Source organism: Nyctereutes procyonoides, unplaced genomic scaffold, assembly GCF_905146905.1.
Source record: "Nyctereutes procyonoides isolate TBG_1078 unplaced genomic scaffold, NYPRO_anot_genome, whole genome shotgun sequence".
Lineage (NCBI taxonomy): Eukaryota > Metazoa > Chordata > Mammalia > Carnivora > Canidae > Nyctereutes > Nyctereutes procyonoides.
Genome location: NW_026575131.1, coordinates 53,416,203 through 53,434,778, shown reverse-complemented (window position 1 = coordinate 53,434,778; position 18,576 = coordinate 53,416,203). Strand labels below are relative to the sequence as shown.

The following is an 18,576-nucleotide window of genomic DNA, read 5'->3' as shown; positions in this document are numbered from 1 at the left end:
ATCCTCAATACATTTTCAAAAAAATATCCTAGAAGGCATGTTCCACACTGCTTCCAATAGATCCAAATAAAAGACTTGCAGATAAATCATTTCCAAGATTAGGAGAAACCATTATTCTCGATAATGATTGAAACATGGGTTTTCTCTCATCTTTGAGCTGTATGACTTTGCATAAACCACTTAAGCACATGAGGTTGATGTAAAGTTTAACTCAGGTGATTTGTGCAAACCAACAGTGTGCAACACATAGTGATCAATGATAGTCATTATTGCTCCTTGTCCTTTGCAGAGTCATAACATTTAAAGCCATTGCTCAGCTATTTATCCTGGGCTGTTCTTGGGGCCTTGGATTTTTTATGGTTGAAGAGCTGGGGAAGGTGATCCGATTAGTCATGGCATACACATTCACCATCATCAATGTCCTGCAAGGCATTTTGCTCTTTGTGGTACACTGTCTCCTTAATTGCCAGGTAAGCCTAATTATTTTGTCTCTTGCCAGCCAAGACAAAAAGTCTTACTGAATAGTTGGTCCCATTCTCACCCTTATCTGATATTTTATGTTTGTATTTGGTGCTGCCTTTCTTCTGGGAAGAGGGTTTAGGTGATGCTTCAGTATGCCATGTGCTTTGAGCTGCCCTAGCTCCTAACTAGCCTTCACATTCCAACCTATCTCTTGAGAGTGTGCTTCTGTCTGCTGCAGATGATATCAAAATACCATAGACTATATGGCTTGGGCAATAGAGATTTCTCTTATAATTCTAGAGGCTGGAAATCTGAGGTCAGTGTGCCTGTGCTATTACGTTCTGGTGAGAGCTCTGTTCTTTTTTGCAGAGGACCACTTTCTTGCTCTGGCCTTACATGGAAGAGAGAGATTTCATGCTTCTCCTTTTCGGGACATTAATCTTTTTGGATCAAGGCTGTACCTTTATGACTTCATTTAATCTTAATCATTTCTATAAAGGGCATCATATCTCCAAATACAGTCACACTGGGAGGTTAGGGCTTTCACATGTGAATTTTGAGGAGACATAGTTCGGTCCATAGCAGAGCATGTATCAGTCAGGATAAGGGAGATTATGCTGCAGTAACAAATAGCCACCACCCCCTGATTTCTGTGGTTTATAAAAATAAAGGTTATTTCTTGCCCAATCTACATAGCCATGGCTTGATCTACATTGTTTTCACTTTGGGATATAGGCTGAACGGCAGCCCTTATTTAGAACACTGATATTTTCATGGCAAAGGGAAAGGAGATCCTGATAAGCGTAGCTTAATTAGCTTTCTTTCATTGGCCAGAGCAGATTAATTGGCCATACCTAAGTTCACTAGAAAGACACATAACCTCTTATAGTGTAGTACACTTTAGGGCAGGGCACTGAAAAATTTGGCTGAATATACCAAAAACAGAGAGACTTCAGCTCTAATGTCAGGTTTTCTACTGAGTAGGTTGCCCGGTGACCTTGGGCAGCCTTCTTACCCTCTCTGAGCCTCAAACTTCTCACCTATATAGGTGGCAATACCTGCCTCACAGGGTTGAGAATTAATGAGCTATTGCAATATAAATCTCCTAGCACAGTCCTTGGCACACATTAAGTTCTTTGGAGCGTCATCATTATATTTTTATTTCTCTTAGAAGATTGGAAACAGTTTTTCTGGCATTTCTCCCTTTTCTATTGATCAGAACTACCAGCAATTAAATGCTGGTGGCAAAAATGTCATCATAACACTTCATTAATTTCTCTTTCATCTTCTAGGCCCTTCTTAATGCTTAGTATTCCTCACACCTAGACTAAAGTATAACTTAAGTGTCTTAGTGAAATAATGTTGAATATGAAATGTTTAACTATCTTAAAACATGTTAAGCATGTTTCAGGAAGGAATTCATGAAATCTAAGGATTGGTTCAGCATAGTGATTAGTGTCAGGGCTCTGGAGTGAGAATGAAGAGGTATTGAATGCTGGCTGTAGGATATGAGACAAGTCCATTTATTTCCAACAGCTTCAGCTTCTTTATCTTTAATTGGGGATAACAGAAGAACCTTCCTCATTTGGCTTATGTCAGACTGAAATGATATATTGTGTATAAAGTGTATTGAAGATTGCTAGTGTTCAATAAATGGTGGCCTTTATTGTTATAATCCCCACCACCACCACCATCATCTTCATTGTCATCAGAGTCATCATCATGACCACCAGGTATTCCACATGATCACCACCATCACCTTCACCATCCTCCTCCTCCTCATTGTCAGGATCATCATCACCACCACCAATCTAGAAGGAGTAGGTGATGCCTGACATTTAGTAAATACCTTTTCTGTAATGAGGAACTTCAATTTTAGAATGAATCAACAAAAGGATAGCTGAGAGTATACAGAAAACCAATGAGAAGGTAGCCATGGGACTTCCCATTATATCTTTAGCCTGCTAATCAAGGTCCTTTCTCCCTTATCAAGCACCTCCTTAACAAACCTCTATATTCCTCAGGTGCGAATGGAATACAAGAAATGCTTTAGCAGGATCTGCAGAGGGGCTGAAACTGAGAGCACTGAGGTAACTCGCTCTATGACCCAAACGAAAATGGTAAGACCAGCTTCTCTGCAGTGCTGTGTACTTGCTGAACCCAAAATCTTGTACTGCCAGGAGCTTCCTGGTCCCTTGGTCTGAAAGAAAAGAGAAACTGCATTACTTCCTCTGTTATGATGGTGGCTTTTGGTTTTTAAACCAAAACCAATGGAATTGTTTTCCTTTCTTTCTTTTTCTTTTTTCTTCCTTCTTCTTTCCTTCCTTCCTTCTCCTTTCCTTCCTTTCTTCCTTCCTCTCTTTCTCCTTTTCTTTTCTCTTTTCTCTCTTCTCTCCTCTCATCTCTCTCTCTCTTTCCAGTCTTTACATAAATATCAAAATGATATTTCTCAAAATTTAAATATATATAACAACATTTATTTAACAAATATTTACTAATTGTCCCATATTGCCAGTCACTGTTTTAGGTTCTGAGGAAACACCAGAGGATACCTTGACTGAAATCCTTGCCTTCATAGAATAAATTCTGATGGGGGAGGCCAACAATGAACCCCTAAACATGGATTATACACTATTTCACAAAGTGATATGGGATATGGAAAGATACAGAGCCGTGAAGATAAATCAGGACACATGGGGTGGAGGGAGTTTGGTTTCCAGGAAGGGGGCCATGGTGACAGCCTTTCACTATTACCACCTTCTATTTTTTTAATAAATTAATTTTTATTGGTGTTCAATTTACCAACATACAATTTACCAACATACAGAATTGCTCATCCCGTCAAGTGTCCCCCTCAGTGCCCGTCACCCATTCACCCCCACCCCCCGCCCTCCTCCCCTTCCACCACCCCTAGTTCGTTTCCCAGAGTTAGGAGTCTTTATGTTCTGTCTCCCTTTCTGGTATTTCCCACACATTTCTTCTCCCTTCCCTTATATTCCTTTTCACTATTATTCATATTCCCCAAATGAATGAGAACATACACCGTTTGTCCTTCTCCGATTGACTTACTTCACTCGAAAGATGAATGGATAAAGAAGATGTGGTTTATGTATACAATGGAATATTACTCAGCCATTAGAAATGACAAATACCCACCATTTGCTTCAACGTGGATGGAACTGGAGGGTATTATGCTGAGTGAAGTGAACCACCTTCTATTTTAATTCTCTGCATGATGTCCTCTCTATATGATATTTCTCTTAGTCGGGAAAACATGAAAGTGTTTACCTTTGGTCAAACTCTGCCCCCTGTAGGTTCAGTGATGTGGTTACTATCATTTTCCTTCTACCTAGAGTATGCCTAGCCCATAAAAGATGCTCATTTAATTTGCTGAGTGTCTAAGGTCCTTGTTTATAGATGAGGACACAGAGTGGGAAAGTCCACAGGGTTTGCTCAAAGCTACTCATCTGGGTACAGGGATTCACTCCAGATCATCAACAACTTTAGGACCACTTCCTGGGACATGCACTTTCACACAGTGGACAACTGGCTGCTGATAGTGTCCTAACAGCATATGCCAATGGCTCAACCCTTGGCTGAAATCACCAGCAGTCAAAGGATTGCAGTTCAGGACAGTGTCTACCTGAACTGTGTAAAAGAACTGTCCCAGCCCATGTGGTCTCCAAACACATGTTGCATAATGGAATCCACAGCATGGATTTTGGGGTTCACCAGATTTGAATTGGAATCTGGATTCTTTCAGGCTCTAGCTGGCAGATGCTGGGCAAGTGGCTTAACCTCTCTGAGCCTCAATTCATTCATCATTGAAATGTCTGATGGACTGAGGAACAAAACAGTATACATGGAAGCTTTTTGTTCTACTCTGAACCATGTCAGCTTTTATTACTACTTTTATTCACACCAAATTATCAAGAGTCAACTATATAGAAGGCTCCACACAGTAATCCTATCCTCTTATCTTTGGACTTTACCTTCTATAAAGCACATGTTCAGGGTGTCTGGGTTGGCTCTGTCAGTGAAGCATCCCACTCTTGATTTTGGTTCAGGTCATGATATCAGAGTCATAAGATTGACACTTGCATTGGGTTCCATGATGGGCATGGAGCTTGCTTGAGATTCTTTCTCTCCCCCTCTCTCTGCCCCTCCCCCCAACTTGCTCACACACTCTAAAAAATTAAATAAAAGTAAAGGTAAAAAAATAAAAAGCACATATTCAATCTTACAATCTTTATTGATCCTCTGTAGCATTTAGTGATCTGTCACTGTGTGTAGGGAGTCAAGGTGCCTGAATTCAAGTCCTAACTCCACCACTTCCAGGCTGCATGAGCTTGCGCTAGCCATTTACTATCTCTGTGCCTCAGGACTTTGTCTGTAAGATGAGGATGATAGTAGTATCTTTCTCATCATGAGAAGTAAGCAAGGTCATATGTGTTACTTGCTTAGAGCCCTGCCTGGCACATGGTAAACAAATACATTATAAAAGTTTGTGAAAATTCAGATAAATAAAAAGGTCATCATAGATTGCATTTGGGGTGGGGAGAAGGTTATAAAGTCAGATATTAGGGTGTCTTTACTGAGCTAAGACCTTAGAAAAATTCTGGCTTGTCATTTCCTGAGGTGTTAATTTCTCTTCAGATTGTTCTACTTATTATCTCCCCAAATAGGAGGAACTACGGACGTCATCAGAAGTTTTTCCTAGAAGAGACCTTGCTTCTTTGTAATCTATGGCCTGAGACTCCTCCTGTCTGTGCTATTTGACAAAGAATAGAAACCTGAGCTGGTTCTGGACAGCGCCCCCCGTGGTCACACATGGATGGGACAAATGCCATCATCTGTATCTTCCTCCTGAAAGCAGTTCTGAGACCTTTCTCTATCTTGGCTTCTATCTCAAGAGATAGAAGGGGTCACTGGGAGTCCTTTGAGACCCTTACTCAATATTGTATATCATGTGCTATTAAATACTCAAGGAATGATTTTTAGTAATGAAGGAAAGTGTATTTTCTTCTTCTAGCTATTACTACCTTGCCCAAGATTTATTGTCCAACATCTGGATTCACCTGACAGGTTTTTCTCTCTTGGCAATCGGTTGTATTTTATGCTCCTGAAGATTTTGCATCATTCAGCATTTTCAGAATTCAATAATTCCCATATGAATAAATATTAAAAAGAGTGTTGCTCTCTTACAATGCAAAATTCCTCCACCATCCTGCTTAGGAGCATGTTGTCACCAGGAGGGTCTTATAGTCAAAAGACCTGCATTGTGTTCTTTGCTTGATGATTTTCAAACCTACTTGTTTCTTGGGTTGATTTTGTTTATATAGTATCATCTCGAACATATCCTGTGGGAATACTCCCAGACCAACAGCATGGGGGTCACAGCAGTTGTTTCTTTCTTTTTTTGTTTGTTTTAATATTTCTAATTTCTTTTTCTTTTTAAAATTTTTTAATTGGAGTTCAATTTGCCAACATATAGCATAACACCCAGTACTCATCCCATCAAGTGCCCCCCTCAGTGCCCGTCACCCAGTCACCCACACCCCCCACCCACCTCCCTTTCCACCACCCCTAGTTCATTTCCCAGAGTTAGGAGTCTCTCATGTTCTGTCTCCCTCTCTGATATTTCCCACTCATTTCTTTTTCAAAGTAATTGGATTCTAGGAGTGATTTCCAGCACTAGAATTAATAAATGCATGGCTAACTTTGTTACCAGATGGTGTTTTAAAAACAACCGTTCTCTTACACCATACAGAAAGATAAACTCAAAATGGATGAAAGATCAAAATGTGAGACAAGACTCCATCAAAATCCTAGAGGAGAACACAGGCAACACCCTTTTTGAACTTGGCCACAGCAACTTCTTGCAAGGTACATCCATGAAGGCAAGAGAAACAAAAGTAAAAATGAACTATTGGGACTTCATCTAGATAAGAAGCTACTGCACAGCAAAGGATACAGTCAACAAAACTAAAAGACAACCTACAGAATGGGAGAAGATATTTGCAAATGACGTATCAGATAAAGGAGTAGTATCCAAGATCTATAAAGAACTTATTAAACTCAACAGCAAAGCAACAAACAATCCAATCATGAAATGGGCAAAAGACATGAAGAGAAATCTCACAGAGGAAGACATAGACATGGCCAGCAAGCATGAGAAAATGCTCCGCATCACTTGCCATCAGGGAAATACAAATCAAAACCACAATGAGATCCCACCTCACACCAGTGAGAATGGGGAAAATTAACAAGGCAGGAAACCACAAATGTTGGAGAGGATGTGGAGAAAGGGGAACCCTCCTGCACTGTTGGTAGGAATGTGAACTGGTGCAGCCACTCTGGAAAACTGTGTGGAGGTTCCTCAAAGAGTTAAAAATAGACCTGCCCTACGACCCAGCAATTGCACTGTTGGGGATTTACCCCAAAGATTCAGATGCAATGAAACGCCGGGACACCTGCACCCCGATGTTTATAGCAGCAATGTCCACAATAGCCAAACTGTGGAAGGAGCCTCAGTGTCCATCGAAAGATGAATGGATAAAGAAGATGTGGTTTATGTATACAATGGAATATTCCTCAGTCATTAGAAACGACAAATACCCACCATTTGCTTCGACGTGGATGGAACTGGAGGGTATTATGCTGAGTGAAGTAAGTCAATTGGAGAAGGACAAACATTATATGGTCTCATTCATTTGGGGAATATAAAAAATAGTGACAGGGAATAAAGGGGAAAGGAGAAAAAATGAGTGGGAAATATCAGAAAGGGAGAAAGAACATGAGAGATCTCTGTGAGAAACCAGCTAGGGGTGGTGGAAGGGGAGGTGGGCGGGGGGTGGGGGTGACTGGGTGCTGGGCACTGAGGGGGGCACTTGATGGGATGAGCACTGGGTGTTATTCTATATGTTGGCAAATTGAACACCAATAAAAATACTTTTATAAAAAATAAAATAAAAACAACAAAATAAAAACAATTTTACTTGATAACAGCAGGAAGCATAGAAATAGCATCTGAGAGTCACCATGATTCATTTGAAGAGATTTCATGTGCAGTTTTTAGGTGGTGGACCAAAGACTGTCCTTTTCTGCTTAATCCATTCAAGTGTCTCCTCCACATGGCAGTGATACAACCAGAGTGTATGATTTACTCCACTTGCTGGCCTTAAAATTTTGTGATTCCTCTTGAACAGTAAAAGTTTTGGGAGGTTCACATGGTTTCCAAAGGCATGCCTGTGGTGCTCTTTTTATGTCATGCAACATCAAATTCACACAGATTAAACTTACATGAAATGCAACCTTCCAGGTCAGTTGACAAATTCTTGTGCTTAAGCTCCACAGATGTTGCTGCTGTTTTCAAGTCCAAGACAGTTGCAAGAAGATAAATCAGCCAAATGTTCTAGGTGCTGTGGGTTTGGACTCTCTAGTCAATATTTTTCCTCCATCCCAACATGAAGTCCATTTTCTTCCTCCTTTCTGCCTCTCTCAACCTTTTGCTTTCTTTAAGAACTAGCCTCTACCTCCTTCAAGAGCCTTTTCTTCTTCTAGCCCTCAGAAATCCATTTCCCTTGCCATCCATATGATTTGACTTACGCTATATTTTGTGTGCTGTTGCACACATGATGTATGTGTTTCCTTTCCCAGATTATAAGCTTCTGGAAGGCAAGAATGATGAATATTATAATAATAAATTAACAAGGTGATAAGTGAAATGTTCCTTGCTTCCACTTAGAGCATTACTTCTCAAGCTCTGCACTGTTGACATTTTGGGCTAGAAAATAACTGGTTGTGGGCAGGCTATGCTGTTCATTGCAGGATATTGAGCAGCATCACTGGCCTCTACCAATGAGATGCCAGTAACTGCCTTTATCCCAAACAACCATCACAACCATAAAAAATGCCTCCAGGCATTGCCAGCTGGGTATAAAAACTATCCCATTGAGAATTACTGGTCTAGACATTAGTTTATAGTGAACAGGTAATTCCTGAAGAAATCATTCGTGGTCAACCAGCTGTTCCAGGAAATGAATAATGGATCAGAGACATGAATATGTTTGCTAGACATCTAATCTTTACTCGGAGGTGGCGGCTTTATAGGGAACTTCTCTTGTGTTGTCTGCCCACTTTTTCTTTTCTGGGAACTTCCCAGCCCCTGTGGCAGAAGCCATTGACCCAAACCCACTTCTGCATCTATGCAACATGCACTTTTGCTTAGAAGAGACCATGCTTGGGTTAGTGTTCCAGAGGAGAGGAAATAAAACAAAAGGTGTCTAAGCTGGAGCTCTTAAGATTTTCTTTTATTGCATCACAGAATACTTTGAGATTCTGATTTTGAAAAAGTGACTTCTCCCTGCGAAAACACATATAGGCATCACATCAATCAGGGATGCTTTTAGTTGCAAGTAATAGAAACTTAACTGACCTGTCTTTCTGCTCCAAATGTGGCCTGATAATCAGTAGCATAGTGTCATCCAAATCACTTAGAAATTTGGTACAAATGCAGAATCTTTGGCTCTATCCCAGATCTAGTGAATTGGGCTTTTCATTGTAACAAGGTCTCCATGAAAGTCTATGCAAGTTAAAGTTGGAGAAACTTGAGTCTATAGCTCTGCATCATCAGCACTGCCTGCCAACTTGTTACAAATGCAAACCTCAGCTGTTACCTGGGAATCGCCGTCAGACTCAGAACCTCTGCAGTGGAGAACCTAGAAATTCATGGCTTAACAAACTCTACACGAGGTTGAGAAACACCATCCTACTCAAAGCGAGGTCCTGGAACTAGCAACAAAGCACTGACTGACTTGTTAGAGATTCAGCATTGCAGCCTTCACTCCAGGCATACTGAAGCAACCCTGCATCGTAAGAAGACTCTCAATAGATATAGATGTTCACATGACATGGAATCCAAGTTGAGATCTGGTGAAGCAGTTGATGAGATCATCAAAGACACAATCTCCATCCCTTTCCATCTCATCAAAAATGAGAATGTTCTTTACAGACAGCTGAGAATCTTCTGGCATCTTATCTATAGTAAAGGAGTGAAGAGGGAGCTACTGCAGTGGACACTTTACTGGTCCCTCCACATCTGCTCTCATGTCTGTCATCAATATGGCATCCAGCTGGGGGGCCCTCCATTCCCCCACCATCCAGTTTGCCCAGGACTAAAGTGTTTCTCTGGATGTGGAAATGATGGTACTAAAACTGGGACAGACCACGGCAAACTGAGATGGTGGGTCAACTTAACTCACTTCAGTATGGAGGTCAGATTATGTTCTTCCTCTTTTCAAAATCTTAGTTCCCATAATCACAATCCAGAGTCCTCCCGGTGCATCTCCACAAATCAGAGGTAAGGGTGGAAGTACTTCTACCCTTACCTCTGGGGGTTAACTTCCTAATCTTTTCCTTCTAGCTTCCTTCTACTTCTCTCTCCAGCTGAACAGCTCTTCTGACTCCTCCTCAAATAAAACAGACCCACTTCTGTGTCAGGAGTGGCAGGGAGCGTGTTGTTTCCTCCCCGAGTGCTCTTTACCCCTAATGTCTCATGGCTCCCAAGCACTGTAAGTCTCTCTTCACACATCACCTTACAGTGAAGCTGTTCCCAATCTTTATCACCTTTCCCTGCCTTAGCATACTCCATAGTACTCAGCATTGTTGCACAGACATTTACTTATTATTTGGTTTACTTCTTGTGTTACTCACTGGAGTTTCCATGCAGCAAGGGCAGGGGTTTTGGTCTGTTTTATTCACCTCCCTATCCTCAGTGCTTAGAATAATATCCATCATATAGTAAGTGCTCAATAAATACTCCTGGTTTATGATGAACTTGCTGATTGGCCTTTCATGTTCCCGGTTTAGGTCTTATGCTCTCACTATGTCTGTTTTGGTCATCATTTCTCACCCCACATCTCATTATATTTATGCTATATTTATGAGTATGCACAGATATATATACTCAATAGAAAAGATAGAAAACTTGCCTACACCTACAACTAGAAATAAGAATTGCTAGTGTGTCAGCTTTCTTCCATGATCCTTTTGCCTTTGGCATAGAAGGGGCTCCCCACATGCCACATAATATTGTCCCTACTGGTCATTGCCAGTTACAGCAGTTTGGCCACCCAGAAGGGGTCCATTCATTGACTTGTCCTCTAACCACTCAGATTTTCTGTCCTAAGCATTTTAACTAAGAGACTAGAATGGACCTGGCAGATGTTCAAGAAAAAATACTACTCTAACTGCTAGGGAAAAAGTCATTCAAGGAAACTTGCTTGAGAACAGTAACCCAGGATTTATTCAATAGAGGGATCATCTCAATGGGTGTAAGGACCAGTCCAATAGGGTCTTGAAGACTGGGAGGAAATTGGACTCAGTTCTGATACCAGCAGTGACAACTGGAGATTTACATCCAACAAGAAGGGTGGGAGTCAGGTGGTGTAAAATCAACAAGAGGAAACATCAGGGCCAGGGGGTTTCTTACTGGAAGCAGCTAGTATGGTAAGATATGGAAGGTGGAGAGATACCAGGAATGAGGGATTTTTGCTAAACTGATTTAGCAAGATTTTTGTTCAAACTGGATTCTACAAGGACAGAGACGAAAGCCCAAGGTTGTTAATCTAGTCCAGCCAAGTCCAAGAAGAGAATCTTTCTCAAAGGTCCCATTGGAATGGCCATGAAGATCCTGTTCACCAAGTGGAGAAAGTCAGTCTACAGAGTAAAGAGGACAGACTGAACCACGTTGTAGGAAAAAGGAACAATAATTATGTGATTCTATAGCACAGAGGCTAATGGCCAGAGCTGGTAACCCAAGTATGGAGTTCCAGGTCCACCAGGCTTGGGCAAGTGGCTCAAAGCTTCCCAACCTACCACTCCTACTACAATGTATGGAATCTCTAGGTTCTTGCTGCTCCTCTTGGAATAGCACAGTGTTCCACCAATATTAGTGTGAACTTCAAATTTACTAGGAGATAGACAAAATGTTTATCTCTACCTCAAAGAATGGCATTGACTTCATTTAGCTTATTGGGAGAATCATTCATTCTCCAACAAGAAGTAGAGGCTGGCAGCAGGGTGTCTGTAATGGGGATCTGGGCTGGCAGACAGATGAGGTCAGACAGGGGAAGTTCCAAGAAGTGAGTGGCTAGAGTCCAAGGAACTGAGAATTAGGACAGTTAGTATTTCTATGTCTGCTTGCAACAGACGGGGCAGGGCAAGGGAGAGGATAAGAAAACCTGTTTCAAAATAATTTCTGCAAAGCATAAATACCATGAGAAGTGGGAAGAAAAGCAACTTCACCTCACAGATCAAATCCTACAAGTCTGAAATGTGGAACTGAAATGTTCCTATATTACTACTTGATACCTCATTCTTTCATTTACCTACACGGAGGGGCACAAGCTTATTAATATTCAATATCTAGTTCTGTGGGTTTGATTCAACTTACTTTTTCTCCCCTCCAGCAGGCTTTCCTGAGGTATGATGAACAAATAAAATTGTATATATTGACGGCGTACAACGTGATGTCTGGATAGACACAGACACTGTGCAATAACCACACTCAAGCTGATTAACACACCCATCTCCTCCCACAGTTACCATCTCTTAGCTTTGATGAGAATACTGAAGCTGCACTGTCAGCATGTTTCAGATATAGAAGCCCATGTTGTTAGCTCTAGTCCCCACACTGTACAGAAGACACCCCCCAATTCATTTATCTTACACAACTGAAACCTTACATCCTTTGACCAGTATCTCCCCAATTCTCCCTGCCCCCAGGTACTGGCAGTCATCATCCTAGCCTCTGCTGCTATGTACTCAGCTTTCTTAGATTCCACCTAGAAGTGAGATCATGCCGTGTGTGTCCTGTGTTTGGCTTATTTCACTTAGTATTGCATCATCCAGATTGATCCCATGTTGTTGCCAATAACAACGTTTCCTTCTTCTTTAAGGCTGAATAACATATGTGGGTATATATTTCTGGCACAATTCTTTATCCATTCAGGCTTTGATAGACAGGTTGTTTCCATATCTTGGTTATTGTCAAGATACAATGGAATATTACTCAGCCATTATAAATAACAAATACCCACCATTTGCTTCGATGTGGATGGAACTGAAGGGTATTATGCTGAGTGAAATAAGTCAATCGCAGAAGGACAAACATTATACGGTCTCATTCATTTGGGGAATTAAAAAATAGTGAAAGGGAATAAACGGGAATGGAGAAAAAATGAGTGGGAAATATCAGAGAGGGAGACAGAACATGAGAGACTCCTAACTCTGGGAAATGAACAAAGGGTGGTGAAAAGGGAGGTGGGCGGGGGGCAGGGGTGACTGGGTGACGGGCACTGAGGGGGGCACTTGATGGGATGAGCACTGGGTGTTATGCTATATGTTGGCAAATTGAACTCCAATATAAATAAATAAATAAATAAATAAATAAATAAATAAATTCCACATATGAGTGAAAAATAAAATTAAAATAAAATAAATAAAATAAAATAAAGAAAAAAAGTGCTGCAATGCACATGGGAGTGCAGATATGTTTTTACATGTTGCCAAGCATGCAGGGTTCACAGGGTGGTTGTCGGCTAGGCTGATTAGTGCCCCAAAGTCAGGGATGTCCTCCTTCCTTGGTCCTTATTTCTGTGTCCAACAAGTGACTAAGTGACCAGAGAATTCTGCGATAAGCATGATGTGGATGCAAATGGCATCTAGAGGTTTGTATTAATGATGTTGCCTTTAATTTGATTTGCCTCTACTTGACCTGTAGAAATAACACCAACAGATTGTGGTCCTCTTGAAACCCCCAATGCTTCTTGAGAAATAGGAAACAAGACTCTACAGTTCCCCCTCTGTTATCAGTTATCAGTTAGAAAGTAGAGGGGCTATGGCGAAGAGGACAAACTTTCTTCTGTCTGGTGAGTGTTAAATATCTTATTTTCTTTGGTTCTAGAACATTTAAACTGTTCAGTTGAGCTGGTGGAGGGCTGGCCTGAGGACATCTCCTGAGATGGGGCATGTCTGGATTTCTAAGTGTGTCTTAAAATTGATATGGCCAATATTTCAATGACTTTATTTGCCACTTATTTTCAGATACAATGTCTAATGTCCCTGAAAGTAAAAGCAGCATTGAAAGTAGTGCTTCTCAACTTGGGGCAGTTTGGTGCCCCCACAGGGGACCCTTGGTAATATTTGCAGACAGTTCGGGTGGTCTTGCCTCAGGGTGAGGGTGTGCCTGGCATTTAGTGGGTGGTGGCCAGGGGTGCCACCCAACACCCTCCAGTGCACAGGCCAGCCCCTGTATGAGGAAGTATCAAGGCCAAAAAGTCAATAGTGCTAAGGCTGAATAATCCTACCTTAAAGGAAGCCATGAAAATTTAGGGAAAAAAATGTAATGGCCTGAGCTAAAACACAACAATGTAAACCAAATTGGAAAATAAAACAAAACCAAAAAACCTCATGGAGAGATTCATCAGCAGAAAACTCAAAGTCTCCATTCAGGTTTTAACCATTGGTATAGTTGATTTTTTTTTTTTTAAGTTCCAGTGTAGAGTATCTCCCTTCTCTCTGGACTTGTTCGCATGTATATATACCCATCTGAAGTTGACAGAGGACTTGGTATTTGGGGAGATCTTGGCTCCAGTCCATGAGGCTCCTCAGGGCGTCCTGAGTCATGTAAGCAGAGTCTGAAGAGAAGTGAACTCTCTGTGTCTTGTTGAAAGAATCTCTTCCAAATGGACAGTGAGGGGATCTTACCATGCAAGTTCTCTCCTCTCCCTGTGGCACAAAACAGGACACTTTCTGGTCCCCGGGACTGTTGATGTAGTAAATGTAGTGTTACTAAAAGGAGCAAGATCTCAGAAACTAAGGTTGTGAAGGAGCACTTAAGGAATAAGGTGAGTGGCAATGTAGCCTAGTGAGAGGTTGGGCTTTGCTGCTTCCCCGTTGTGTTCTCTTGGGCAAATTCTTGAACCACCATGACCCTCAGGTTCCTGTGCTGTAAAATGAGGGTGAGAAGAGGCTCTGTTCCTTGAGAATGTCAGGGGGAATCCATGAGATGGTCGTACCTGGAAGGTGCTTATCAGTGCTTACTCAATACTGGGTATCACTGTTGGTAATAGTGGTTCCCTGTCCACCTTCTCTGCTGTAGCTGTTGGCATCAAAACCACTAGTTTTAAATTTAATGTTTAAAAATGTTATTGGTGGGATGAGCACTGGTTGTTATGCTATATGTTTGCAAATTGAACTCCAATAAAAAATTAAAAAATAAAAATGTTATTGGGACATAATTGGTACATGACATTATGTAAGTTTGAGATGTACACCATGTTGATTTGGTACATTTATATATGGCAGAATGATGGCCACGTTCACTTTAGCTGGCATCTCACGGTTTCACATAAGTACCATTTCTTGTGTGTCATGGGAATGGATGAGGTCTAGTCTGTTGACAGCCTTGAGGTTTCTCCTACCGTGCTGTTGTCTATCATCACTATGCTGTGACCTTGATCTCCAGGACTTACTTGTCTACTAGCTGCAAGTTAGAGCCCTCAAACATCTCCCCAGGCCCACCCCTGTCCCCACAGCAACTGGTAGCCACGATTCTACTGTCTTTTTTTGAGGTCAGCTTCAGCATTACCATGGAATGGGTTGGGTATGAGACAGGATTCAATTCTGAGAATTCTAGTCTCAGATTCAGGAGAGGACACTTTGCTTCTTCAGCTTCCATTGAGCCTCAGCCTCACTGAGAGTCCACATGTTCCACCTTCCCCTCTGCTCACCTGTTTTCTCTTCTCCTCTTTCCCCTTCCCCCTGGTAAAATCTAAGCCAGAGTTACAGGGCAAGGTGAGCAGGGAGAAAAGCATTAGGCAGTGGTCAATCTGTTCCAGTTCCTTTTGGGGAAGGCACTGTAGTTCTGCAGGAACCTGAGAGCTACCATAGTCCAGCTACCTCTTAGGAGCATGGATTGGCCCCTACCTGCTGGGCTGTGGAGTTGATACTGATTCACAACCCCCCTTTTTGGGAGGTTCCCAGGTATGATCTAAAATGGACCCCATTATTCCAGTGCAGGGAGATACCGAAAGAGCAGACAGGTACTCTAGGTTGGGGGATGGCAGTTTTAATAAGCAAAGGGAGCTTGCATACAAGGTTTGTCTGGGCAATAGCAAGATAAATGGATCCCCACACCATGTACCAAATCTTGTAAGTTTATATATAGAGAGGTGGGCCTTAACTGGGTTCAGTCATGCATGCACCGCATCACTATCTCAAGGCAATGTCCTTGGAACAGCCTCTGGGAGCAAGAATGGCAATGGAACCTTCTTTGTAACAACAGGGTTGAGAAGCCCCCGAGTGCCTGGGTCCAGTTCATGGTCAATTGGCAGTCAAGTCTTTTCAATGACTTCTCAGAAGTTGGGCTGACTTGGGAAAGAGGAACACCGTCTGAGTCCTAATGGTTTCATCAGAACAACCAGGATGACTCATACAAGAAGATGGGGTTTTAACTGTTAGGGCAACCAAACTCTTTGCTCTGTCTTCAAAATAATCAAGGGTCACCGTGTTTAAAAATCATGAGTGTCACCAAAAAAGGCAGGATTCCTGTATCGATGGGGCTGGTGGTGGTGATGGTGGTGGTGGTGATGCTTCTGATATTTTTCTCAAATGCTGGTATTTTTGAACACTTTCATGGCTTCTGTTCCCCAGTATCATTTTGTATTCTCCGCAAAGACACAATAATACTTCCTAAGTCACTAGGCAAGTAATCCATGTTTACTCTAGGAAAAGTTAGAAAATGCAGATGAGCAAATTAAAAACTACCTAGAAATGAGCACTCTTCACACCCAGGTCTATGTCTCCTCATACTTTCTCTCCAGCATGTATGAGTACACATTTCTTTTGTGTTCTTCTTTTCAAATTGGCTTCCAGCTACACCAGCATAAACCTGATGTAAGTGCTTAGCAGCTTTGGAAGAAGAGTTCATTTGAGTAAGTTTCTAGCATTTGTTAGTTTTATAAAATTGGTTAGAAACTTAATGAAATGATTCTGAATGTTGTCAGGATCAGGGAACTGAATCTCTTTAAATGGTCAAACTATTACTCCTGGTATGAGAGCTATCTGTGTTAAGGATAATTTACTCCTATTTAACATGCTGCCATCTTTGTAGTCAAGACACTAAGTTCTATGTTGTAAATCAAAATCTGTTTTTGGGAGAAACAGGCAGGTGGCCCAGTCATGTACAGAAGCTCCCTGAAAGACTCAAGGAAGATTCCTGAAATGTCAATACCTTCCTTTTATTTTTCTCAGGGCTTTCCTGCTTGATCATCTTTGTGACAAAACACAGTTCATCGGGCAGAGGTATGTTGGCACTTGAAACCAAGAGCAAACCTCTATTTAAGTCACTGTCCAGTATATTTGGATATACTGTGGACTGGATACAACAGGCCACAGTTCATCAGGATGTGGGTTTGCCCCCATGGCCTCAACAGACAATTGCAAAGCCTGGCATCATTTCTAAGAGTTCTGCAACTCTTAGTGAATTAGGACGAGCTACACTGATTGCCATTTTTGTAGGTCCAGAGTGGCCAAATACTGACAATTTTGTGCAGTTCCTCAACAATTATTCTCCAACTTTTGCACTGTGTTCAGATGGACGACTATGCCCAGTTTCATACAAAGGTGGAATGAGAAAGCAGGCTTCTGTTTTGCCTGACACTTTCAAAAGATCCACCATGCCTCTTCAATACAACCCCACTTTTTTCCTGGTATCTTTCCTTTGTTTCCAGTAGACTCCAGAAGCATCCTTAATCTCTTCCTGTCTTTCCCATGGTCCCCCAAGTCAGTAGTCTTCCTCCTTAAATATCCTTTAAGCAGGGCCCCCATTCTTTTCAAGTGGGTCAGTGCTGTCCAATCGAAACAGAATGCAAACCCAATACATACACTTGATTCTTTTTAGCAGCCCCAGTTAAAAAGATCTTACCACTCACTAGTTGGGCTGGGCATACTCTTTCCAGACTGGAGGGATTGAAAACTATCACGTCTTCATTTGCTGCTGCCACCTGCAAATGCAGAGTGTTCCAGATGCCAGAGATTGGCAGCCAAGCTTGCCTCCATCTCCACAACCTTTCCTTTCACCTTACAATGATGAATATTAAAGATTCCAAAGTGCCTCTTATTTCTTGTGACAAAATCAACTGCTTCTCAAGATGCCTGGAGGTAGAAATGATCATCCCTTCAGATCATAGTTTCTGGAGCCAGACTGCCTGGGTGTGAATCCTGGCCTGATCACTTACTAGCTGTGTGACAGTAGACAAGCCAATCTCTTTGCACTTCATTTCCTAATCTATATAATGGAGATGATCACAGTACCCATCTCATGGAGTTGTTCTAAAGTCAGTAGTATGATATGGAAAGGGCTGAAATAGTCCTGATACAAAGCAAGTGTCCTATAAGGATTGGAGAAGATTTCTCCCGTCCTTTCTAGGTGAATCACACTCAACTACCCAAATGAGGTCTTGCTTCTCTTGGTCTAGACACACAATAAAAAAAAAACCTTATGTTGGCCCATTTCTTCCCTCTTTCCCACCTTACCCTTCTTCCTTCTTTCATGGGAACTTTTCATATTACATAGTTTCAAACTTACGGAAAATGGAAAAATATTTTCAGATCTTCCTTCCCTCTGCTTATTCACCAAATGCTTTATCATATAAGTATTATATATAATGAACATTATATATATAAACATATTTATACATTCTTTTGTGTATATAATACATACACTTGGGACATACACACATTTTATACTCTATGTATGATATATAATATGGTAATTTCATACGTGCCTTGTGTATATGTATATATAGGATACACAAACATAATTTTTTTCTAAACTCCTTGAGAAGAAGCTGCAGGCATCATACTCCTGCACTCCTTAATATTTCAGTATGCATTCTTTTTGAAGAATATTTTATTTAAATTCAATTTACCAACATATATTACAACACCCAGTGCTCATCCCATCAAGTGCCCTCCTTAGTGCCTGTTACCCAGTCACCCCATCCCCCCACCTTCCTCCCTTCAGTATGCATTCTAAGAACAAGGACA

At 41.4% G+C, this 18,576-nt stretch overlaps 2 protein-coding genes across 2 annotated transcripts in view; both read left to right on the top strand.

The window, feature by feature from the left end:
• The window catches only part of LOC129522498 (putative adhesion G protein-coupled receptor E4P), a 44,263-nt gene extending 38,845 nt beyond the window's left edge, over positions 1-5,418 (top strand). Inside the window, exons 15-17 of the mRNA XM_055344812.1 lie at positions 290-470; positions 2,487-2,582; positions 5,148-5,418. Coding sequence (XP_055200787.1) covers positions 290-470; positions 2,487-2,582; positions 5,148-5,204 — 334 coding nt within the window. The 3' untranslated portion in view covers positions 5,205-5,418. The remainder of the gene's footprint in view (positions 1-289; positions 471-2,486; positions 2,583-5,147) is intronic.
• Positions 5,419-13,363: 7,945 nt separating this feature from the next.
• The window catches only part of LOC129522234 (putative adhesion G protein-coupled receptor E4P), a 42,659-nt gene continuing 37,446 nt past the window's right edge, over positions 13,364-18,576 (top strand). Inside the window, 1 exon segment of the mRNA XM_055344361.1 lies at positions 13,364-13,394. Coding sequence (XP_055200336.1) covers positions 13,364-13,394 — 31 coding nt within the window.